This window comes from Dermacentor silvarum, chromosome 1, assembly GCF_013339745.2.
Source record: "Dermacentor silvarum isolate Dsil-2018 chromosome 1, BIME_Dsil_1.4, whole genome shotgun sequence".
In the NCBI taxonomy this organism is placed as follows: Eukaryota; Metazoa; Arthropoda; class Arachnida; order Ixodida; family Ixodidae; genus Dermacentor; species Dermacentor silvarum.
Genome location: NC_051154.1, coordinates 116,633,178 through 116,643,799, shown reverse-complemented (window position 1 = coordinate 116,643,799; position 10,622 = coordinate 116,633,178). Strand labels below are relative to the sequence as shown.

Genomic DNA, 10,622 nt, shown 5'->3' with positions numbered 1-10,622 from the left:
ACTAGCATATGCACTGCGTGCGACCCCATCATACGTGAAAGCGCCGACGTCTCCCACCAGAGGGCTCACATTCGTCGACCGACCACGCTATTTCCCGCCAACCACACCGCAGAGTGCGCCACCGCCAGATATGCCCTTGACAACTTCATCAAAAAACGACAAGTGTCCAACTCCACCGGTACTGACATGACCTACCATGTACCGCCGCGCCAATATACCAGCGGACGCCATCGTGGCACCTACATCAAGAGCAAGACGGACATGGACAACCTGCTGTTCATGTGCAGGCCCAAGGAGACAATGAAAGAAACTCCTCTGACCGCTCCTCTGATCATCTGCGCGCCGTCACGTGAAGTCTGGCCTTGTGTTCCAGCCTGGTAGGACGCCAGCAGCAACCGCAACCGCCGGCGCCGCAGCAAGCTCGTCAGGTTGCGGCAGACTCATAAAACGACTATTAGAGAGTATACTAGTTGCGCCGAGGAAAAAAAATGCCACGAGCGCGACGAAAGCGCACCCTAACGGCTTTTCTCCGTCAAAACTTCAGCAGCCCTCGTCGTAGTCCTCGCCACGCGAGGTCCGTCCGCCGCTACCCTGGCCCACATGGCCAACTCGTTCAAGCGCTTCCTGACCATCTTCGGCTACAAGCTGAACCGCAAGTGAGGCAACCTCAAGGCTCGCGTCAAGAACACCGACAAAGGCGGTGCGCCGGCCTGAAGCAGCGTTCGCTTTCCCATCGACAGCCTGCGTCGCAAGAAAAAGAACGGCGTCGGCAAGTTGGACGACCGCAATGGCACGGTCCAGGAGTAGCCAGCCTCCGGGACCCTACAGTAACTACTGGCTGGTAGGGGCAGGTCCACAGCCTTCCCTTTCGAAGCTTCAAGCCCTTAATCGAAAACCACGTTGCTGCCTTGTTCCTGGGAAACCTACCTGTCCTTTCATCGTTAAGCTCGCCTTCCTTCAAGAATCCCCTGTACCAAATAACTTCGGACCGTACTCTCGTTGTAACGAAGTCTTCCCAAGCCCCTGAATTTAGCCCGTTGTTTGCTTACCATGCTTCAAACCGAAACCCGCATCTCTGAACGTCGTTGTATCTCATTCCGCGCACTACTGTGCCTCTGCCAACTCGAAGCGTCACAACCCCCGACAGCACCCGTCGTTTCCTGCAAATGTGTTATCGTCTCTTTCCTATAAGACCGACTTCTATAACTTCGCCACGTTCGACGTGCTTCCAACCCATCCAGCGTCGTCTGCTAACTCCAGTTTCTATGTGCCACCTTTCTTCACTGCACTGTGGACCAGATGTTTTGAAGTGCTCTAAAAAGGTCGTTCCTGATACGTAGTACTGTCGATCGACCAACAGGACCGACGTCCTGTGCAGCGTATCTACCTTCTGAAAGCGCACACGCGCAACACGGCCGCGAGAGTGTATTGAAAACTATAGAAGAAGAATTGGTCTAGAAGGCAGGGGACCAGGGCTCGCGCCAGCGCCATCGTAGCAATTGGTTCAATAAACCGCAACCGACGGACGTCAGTCTCTGTCTCCAACATTCCCACTGCTAGCGCTCAAGTGTGGTGCTGTGAGTTTGAATGTCGCGTTCTAACTTTGCGATTCGTCGTCGGAGTTCCTTATTGCGGCGTTGCCGCCTCCACCTTCGCATGAGGCCTTCTGGTGCCTCCCACATGTGTAGGAGACGAGAGTCTGTGGACGCCAGCTTCGCCACATTCATCTCCTGCGTTGCGGTTGCGATGTCGCTCTTTAGGATCTGAATCCATTTTCCGCGGTCAAGAATTGTGTCGGGGGCTGTTTCCCCCCGATACTGGCGGAAGTGATCCCAATTGGTTATGCGTGCCGCCTTGCGGGTTCGTTTGTTAGATGAGGTCAACACTGTTGTGACTAGGATGTTATGAACGCTGCCTACCGTTATTCCAGTATTTTCCCTCTGGGCTCCCGTCACATGTCTGCCCAGGGTAAGATAAGGGGATGTGTCCTTACATACGCTGTTTCCAACCCTTGTCGGAGCTTGCTGTGGATCGTTGAGGATAGTAAACCTTGTATCTTGAATGATTCCCCATAGTCTGGTCCCCTTTGGGTCCGACTTGGAGCAACCCCAATCGGGATGTTTGGCATTAAAATCCGCGGTGACGAGTAGCTGAGCATCTTTGGCCATGCAGGGTGCTTTTTTTAATATGTGAGGGAAGTCGGCTCCCCTGTCTCTGGGTGAGCTGTAAATGTTAAGGATGAAGAGTGCTAATGTTTGTGTGCATGTGTCTTGATAATGTGTGCCTAGTGGGTGTTGATATTTTTTCTTCATTGTTTTTCTCTTCAGTATTCTTACCGAAGTGGTCTACTAACCTCAGTGTAAGGTAGCAAACCGAACGCTCGTCTGTTTAACCTCCCTGCCTTTCCTCATTTTGCTTTCTCTCTCTCTCTCTCTCGGTTTAAGCCAGCCCTAACAGGCCTACCTTCCCATTTCTCGAAATTTAAAATAAAATAGAAATCCACCTCGTCAGTGGCTGTTGCAAGAAGGTTGTGATGCACGAGAATGAATTATAAATGGCACTCAGGCGTCGTATAACTGGCGTCTCAGCACCTTCATGGTGGTTGCCTGTAACTCTAAAACAACAACAACAACGAAAAAAAAAAAAACTACTTGCCTTTGGGATTGGCTCAATGCACTGTCTATGCCGACACGAGAACTAAGCCGACACACTATGCCGACACGAGAATGATTTTGGACTGCCGACTGATGACGCGACCAGTTTACACAACATAAAACGCTTTGCCAACGGTTTAAAGGAAGGAAAATGCTGTCGCTAATGGCCGGAATACCAAAGTCGGTGACATGTCGGCCTAATGTGAATCAGCCTTTAGTAACCACTGTGCCTGACGAACGCCACAGGGATCTTAAACGACGCTTAACGCATGTCACTTCAAAAGACACGCGCCTTCACAAGACATGCCTGTACCTGTATAACGCCACAGGCGTTATACAGTTTCAGCACCGAAGAATGACGTCACGAACCACCTGAATTCCTATTGGCTCCTATAGGTGTGACATCTCACCACCGTTTCTCTCCTTCACACAGTCTCTATCACCTCCGCTCTATTCTTCGTTCCTCCTCTTCACTTGTGACGTCTCAAACTTCTTTCCTCCTCTCCCTGGCCACAAGGTAACGACGTACGCCGCCGGGTTTTCGTTCGCTGAGCCGTTCTACGGCTGACGCATTAAAAATTCAATGAAACGCTCAGTCAGAAAATACAAAAAAAAAAAAGAATTCTATAGAAAGTGCCAGTACCAACGTGAATATCCCAGACTTTAGCAATCACAGCGTCTGCTCTTTTTCGGCCCCTAGGATAACGTACATGTATATATCTGCATAAAATGCTCTTACTACAAATATAAGTTTAGCTAACAACGATATATCTAATACTAAAACGCTTCGCATATAATAGGAGTTTTCTCAAAATGGTATATTATTTATATGTTATCCTCCTAAGGTAACATTTTTTTTAAATAGAGCACGTAAAAAACTGCGTTTGTACACTGTGAGCTGTTTACAGGAGAGAGAGCGAAAAAAAAAAACAGATAGACATGAATTCCACTTGCATTTTGTTTTTCTTTCAGGTGAGAAAACCTAAGGGGAAGCATGAAAATGCAGTGGAACTTCCATCGAAAATGCCGGATATCTTTTACGGATCCTCTGATCTCCTTTAGAAAGCAGGCAACGAATGCGTGGAGTCTAAATGAGATGAAGCTTCGAGTTGCGCAGGTTCCTGCACTTTAATACCGACTAACTACAAGTTTTATATCGTTATGTGTGCAAAGCAAGCGGACAAAAAGCCCGTATTTTGTAATTTATCCTTCGTTTTATAGCTGGCTGGATCCATTTTAAGGGGTTATTTTGTATCATTTTCATGCTTATGACCTCATCCCAAGATATATCAGTGTGAAAACACAAGAAAAGAAATAACACATACAATAGTAGGTGTAAAAGGAAAGAACAAGTGTTGCGTGATGCCGTAAACGATAAACCAACCCGGCAAAGCCAATATGAAAAGCGTGCCGGTGTTGGTAAAATAACGGGATTTTTGCCGGAGTCAGTGCCTTTAATATCGTGTTCGAGTCGTCAAATAGAAACGAGAACGGGGCTGACAGTGCGATGTGGTAACACGCCCAGCCGGGAAGATTCCAACTATTGGAGTTTCACAAGGATGCGTTGCTCAAAAACCAAGGCATGTACGGTTGAAGAATCGCTAACATGACCGTGACAGCAATAGATAATATTGCGGAGTACGCAACATTATGAAGAATTGTGTGACTGCTGTATACGTAGCGAGTTGACTGCGCGGCTTGTACGCGTGAACCTGACCGCAGGTCTCGTAGAACATGTATATATCAAATCGGTTTTCCGAGGCGAAGCACGCCTTCGGCTATATTTAGAAGAGACTTCCAACGCCAGAATAGCAGTGAGCTGCCGGTGATAAACATTTTACAATTTCTTAAATGTATTTGCACGCACACTTGTTACGGCGTGTGAACGCCCTTCACCAGCTGTTTTTTTTTTTTTTTTTTTACCCGATCACATCACACATTCCTCGAATGCATTCTTTTGTCCTTCACATTTTGCATATTTGCAGCGTTCCCATCACCTTCTCTGCGGGTGGTGGTGCCCTTTTGCGCAAGTCCTCATCAGCAGTTGCATGCGAGGTTCGTGGCACGCCGACTTGATCTCGGAGCCCCGTGTTTGGGGAAGCGCGCGTAATAGCCGCCAGCGGCAGAGGCCAGGTGTGCGCGCTCCGGTTGCACAAGGCGCGTAACGAAGAGGGCAAGCACTGGAGGGTGAGAGCGACGGCGCTTGTTGAGCCTGGGCACGGTGTAAGCCGTTGCATCAGGCCTCGCTGGCTGCCTTATTGGATCTCCGCGAGAGGGAGCGCACAAACTTGGGCGTGATGCGCTGCAACAGGGCGGCATTGCTGTATGTTGGGCTGATGGGCAGGTACGAGAAAGCGGAGTTCGCCAGGCGAGCCCGCAGGAAGGGCAGGTCGTAGCAGTCCTTGGTGGAGTCCGCGGCACCGCCAGCGCCCCCGACATTGCCGTGGTGGCCTCCGGAGGCCAGGCCGCGCTCTTCGGGTGTGCCTGCAAAGGAGTAACCCGGCCCTCGTGATTAAGACTGCGTGTATAGCGGCCACCCTGTTGGCCATCGACCGAACGCGTGCACAGCTGTGAGGGGCTTAGAAAGCGAGAGAGGGATATAAAGTTCCATAGTTATGATTTGAAGGATACAGCGGACGAGGACGAAGAAAGACTTCACGGACACAAGTGCTTATCTACGTTCCGCGTTTGCCTGAGGTCATGAATATAAACACTGATTGATCTTGTGGTGCTGTCGAATCATTTGAAACACCTGACATTGCTTTCGGCAGTCTGCTGGCTGACAGGTAGGGGTGTAGCATCACGCTTTTCACCTTCTTTTTTTCTTCTTTTAATTGAAGCTCAGCTTGCTACTATAGATGGCGACGGATAATGTCCTCTACAACTCATGCCTATACGCGGCAAACGTCTGCTCACGATGTCGACGAAAATGTATCGAGTGAACTAGCAAATCAATTAGATATGTCGGGAATGTGAAGGGTCATGTGAGGGCACCGTTAGAGGTGTGTGGAGCAATTATGCGCTCTGTGGAATAAAATAAAATTTAATTCTGTGAATTTACGTGCCAAAACCACGATCACATTATGAGGCACGCTGTACAGTGGGGGGACTCCGGTATAATTTCGATAACCTAGGGTTATTTAACATCCCCCTAAATCCAAGTACACGGGCGTTTTTGCATTTCACCCCCTCCGTTATCGCAATGCGGCGGCGGCGGCCGGGTTGAAACCCGCGACGTCGAGCTCAGCAGCTCAACACCGTACCCACTAAACTAGCCACTAATTTTGTTACAGCGAAGCTGTTAGCCCTTAGTTGGCCGGGATTTTTCGTGTCCACGTGCGCGGCTCTCACTCACACAAAAATGTGGGCTGACCCCGGACACAGTGCAAAGAAGCGGGAGGCACACAGTGTGCTGCGTCTGGAAGAGGCATCACATGACGTCATCAGGTGACATCATCACTTGACGAAAACGTCATCGCTTGACATCACGTTTTACGTGATGACTTCATCAGACTACGCAATGAAGCGATAACGTCACATGACGATGCCGTTATTCTCGTATGTTCGAATTACAATCCGAAGCATATCATGTATGCAGCTTGTGTGTTTACGAATTTTCTGACGCAATTTGCTTCGAAAAATTGGATTAGTTCAATAAGGACTTGCGCTTGGCGGAGCACCTAGAGGAATGAGCATGTATGCTGCACTTCCGCAGACGTGCGGTGCGTGCGTGACGTCACGTACGTCGCTTGTGGTGGTGGTGCTTGTCTAACGTCGTCTAACGTCGGCAACAGCTTCGATGTACATCCACTTTCACAGGGTGGAATGGAGGCGGATTTTTTTTTCTTCCAGTAATAGAAGCTTGGGGCTTTATATCGCATTCAACTCTGGCTCGTTTGAGAACTCTCGCGTGTATCAAGATGAAACTTGGCAGAATAAGGAGTGTTTTAAGAGAAAAAAATGTCGGTGTTTTGGGTACGTTGCATGGGGCTAACTGGGTTTCTTCAGAATCCTTGCTTTTAGGGAGACAAAAAACAATTGCCGCATGCGAACTGCTCGCCGTATTAAAATGAAACTTTGCAGGAAACAAATGTGCAATGAGCAAAATAAACTTAGAGACAGCGTAGGAAATTGCCAAAGTGCCGTTGGAGCCTTTGCACGCTCATTTGAACAGTGAACAAGATTTTAGGATTGCTGCTTTAAGCAAAACAGTCAATGCATCTGCTTTAGAATTTACACACTTCAAATCCCGGTCGCGGTGGCCGCTTTTCTATAGGGGCGAAATGCGAAAAAAAAAAAAAATACCGTGTAGCGTGCATGGGGTGCACGTTATAAGAACCCCATGTGGTCAAAGCTAAGTCAGAGTCCTCCACTATACGGCGGGCCTGATAATCGTATCGTGGTCCCAGCCCAGAATGTAATTTTTTAAAATAATTAACACACGTATGCGGGAGACTTACGTTCGGAATCAATTCCCGTTGAAGGTGTGTTTTTGAGTTCTTAATAGTTATTTTGAGAGTGGTAATTGTAAGAGATCGCAAGTCCAACTGTCGGCACCAGCGCAACAGCTGTGGCTCAGCGCCATGCATAGAGGCGGCGAGGAGCGCCGCCTAATTCTACGGGATCCAGAACGGCGGCCAATTTGCGCTCGGATGTTATAAGAAGTATGGTTTCGGGCGCTTCCGGTTGTTTGTCTTGAACTCTGCTTTGCTGGAATGTGACGTGCCGCTCAGCAAAGTCGTGTAATTCTGCCTGACGTTTTTGTTTGCTTCCTGTTTCCCCAACTTGCTACGTTCTATAGATTTGTAATGCGATAACGACGAATGGCTACTGTTGATAGCAAATTGGTGCGCGATTCACACCTTTGCGTGCTGGTCTCACGAATGAAAAATAATAGCCTGATAGAAAAAAAATATTTGAAAAGGAACAATTGAGGACTCAGTAAGCGGTGTTCTCGGGAGCAAGCAGATAGCGAATGCCGTCACCATCAGTTTATTAATAAACTCGTTAGGCCGTGGTCAAACATGCGTCCAATGCACTCGCGCCACTGGATAGCTCGGCTTCTACAGCGACTGCTCCCGGTGATGCGATGGTTCCGATGCTCGATCTCCGAACCTGAATTACCAGAATTAGCGGAGTGGCGCCCTCTCCCGAGTGACGTCACGGTCAGGACACCGCTCGCTCCAGCTCGCTCGGCTGCCGCGCGCGCTCGTTCGCGTCGTGCATGCTCGGTGTATGGGGCGCGCTAGCCGTACTTCCTGAATGATGTTGTGGCTGCTTTCTGCGATCACGCCTAAAGTGCAGTCTCTTTTTCGAAACTGCGTGGATCGTGAAAATTTCCTGCTTGGATATCGAAGCTATATAGAGTTACAGGGGTTACTGCTTTTGCAACGCAGAGGTGCACCGTGTCTGTTCATAAATATTGCGAAAAAACAACGTCTGCGAATTCAGTATGGAAAACTTTAATAGTACGATGTTTCGCTCCAAACTTAGCATTCCTTTAGTACTTAGTTATGAGAGACATTTCGTTTTACATGGAACAGTAATATTGGTATTTGGTGTCAACTTTATATATAAATCAGCATGTTAGAGTATGATACTGCTTGCGAAGCTTTCATCAAGCTTCTTATTGCGCTGTTGAGTTGTTCAAGTCAAATGTGGGTACTGCAGTAATGCGTAAAAACAAGGCGCGTATGTATTACGAAAAAAAAAATTGCTCTACTTTCACCTTTTTCCGAAACAGCCACCAAAAAAATTAAAAAAAATTCTACATGGCTGTTAACACGACTACGCTTCATGTATGTATAGCAATCACCTGAAAGAATAGGTTCATGGTTTAGATAAAGAGCCAAGTCATTACATGCCATGCAATGTTTCATAGTAACCTGAAGCGGTCTTTATCGACAATATGGTAGACACCTCCCGCAATGGAAGCAACCGACAATCATTATGACGCTATGACGAGGCGCGCATTGTTCGCGAAACCCTTTCGTTCGCTACAAGTTCAAAATGAAACCATATAGGAATCCTTCACAGTGCCAATTGGAATGCCTATAAAGTACTCGAGGCACCGGAGTGCAGCTTCGGCTGCTTGGAAGAGGCTAACCCCCGCCTCATAAAGAAGACACTATATATGCAAGCCTCATATGATTCACTTGAGTTTTGACCTCCTTCGGTGAATGCTGATATTTTTTGTGCTCCATACCACTAAAGAATGAAGCTTCGGCTTCTTGCTGGCTGCAGCTATATGGTCTAAAAGGCATATTTCACCCAAAAAGTTGCGCCGAGCAGCTGTGTCAGTTTCGCCAAGCAGATCGGTCAGAATGGTTCCCCAAGCAACACGCAGAGCTAAATTGTTGAACTGAGTAGAGGGTGTAGCACCGAAAAGAGAATAAATATTGGTACATTCCTTTTTGTGAGCGGCAAACAGCTTAAAGCTTCAATTATCTTTACTTAAAATTATCGCCGCCTAAAATTAACTGGTTAAGAACGGCTTAATTTTGAGAAGCAGTTCAAAAAGCAAACGGTACTGGTAGAATCTACGATGATGTGTTGTTTAGTGCTCGTGCTACTGCCGAACATTTCTGTGAATAAATGCGAAAAATTCGATATTTTTTCAATGAACAGCTCGTCGTGACCAAACAAGACTTAGAGGGTTAAAATCAAGGTAAATATTGTAGAAGTCATATATAGCCAGCGTTTGTTACATGATTGTTGCGCCACAGCAAGTATGGTCGCTTAACTAGATTGTTCTATCCTATGTTTACGCGTTTATGCTTTTATTATCCACGTGAGCTACCGCTGCAGAGCGTAGAACTGCGCATGAAAAACTCACACCGCTCTGGACTGACTTCCGTTGGCCGGCACTGTAACGTTGCCTTTGAGAAATGTATTTTATCAGGACTTGTTGCTGGGCTAATTGGTTCATCTTATTCCGTAGTGTTTAGACGCAACCAAGGACGGAAAAAAAATCAGGACAGGAAGAGCGCTCTTTCCTGTCCTGATTTTTTTCCGTCCTTGGTTGCGTCTAAACACTACGGAATAAGAGAAATGTATTGTTGTCTAGAAAATAAGCCCTTTCAAGAAATTTTGACGAACGAAGATATCGCCAAAATATATTTGAGAGGAACGTCATAAGTGCACCAGCATAGTGAACGAGAGCGAACAAACGGAAACGTTGCAGAAGGCGCCCGGATGCAGCCCGAACTGTAGCAGACGACAGGCGCAAATCCTTGCCATGACGTCATGCGAGCGGCGCTCGCAGCGCCGTTTTTGTTACTTCTCGTGGCTAAATGTTGCTGCAACTGGGAAGCTATTAATTGGTGAAACCGTTTGTGATGTATTCAGGTGGAGGGAAAGAGGGAAAATGCCATCATTTTGTCGAGAAAGGACGACGAATATTCCATGTGATTTGCGAGATGATGATGCCGCATGAAACCAGATTTGTGTATGGCGGTCCCTCTGGAAAAAGAATGCTTCACCGGTAGACGTGCAGCTGTGGTGTGCTGTTCACGCTTCGTCGTTTTCTTGAGGCCAAGGAGCTGGCAACTAATTCAGCGTCACCTGGGACTAATGAACGAGCAATTATGTCTCGTATTTTCGGCTGTTCGACCTCCCAGAGCTGATGGGCGGGACGAGTTCTGGGACCCCAGGCTGCGATGAGTCATCGGCCTCGTGCGGCGCTAAAACGACAACTCCGCTCTCGGTGCGTTTTCGTGAAGCACCAGCGCCAACCCGGACTACGACGAGGCCCGGCGCCGACTGTGACGCGCAAACCAGGAGCCCCCTTCCGAGACGACGACAGCCGCCGCCCTCCCTGGAAACGGTGGCTTCCGCGAAGGCCAGTCCCCGGACCCTGTCAAACTGACCATCACAGAGAGGCCACTAATTCTTGCAAGGGGCCAACGTCGAGCATTCCCGTGGCAACCACGTCGACGTTTGGTTCCCAAGTTGTCACCCGTTGCCTGG

General features: G+C 48.2%; 1 protein-coding gene across 1 annotated transcript in view; it reads right to left on the bottom strand.

Annotated features, from left to right (window-relative positions):
* Nucleotides 1–4,197: 4,197 nt before the first annotated feature.
* LOC119435506 (solute carrier family 23 member 1) overlaps nucleotides 4,198–10,622 on the bottom strand; it is a 130,900-nt gene continuing 124,475 nt past the window's right edge. The window contains exon 13 of the mRNA XM_037702348.2: nucleotides 4,198–5,138. Within this exon, the coding sequence (XP_037558276.1) occupies nucleotides 4,891–5,138 (248 nt within the window). The 3' untranslated portion in view covers nucleotides 4,198–4,890. The remainder of the gene's footprint in view (nucleotides 5,139–10,622) is intronic.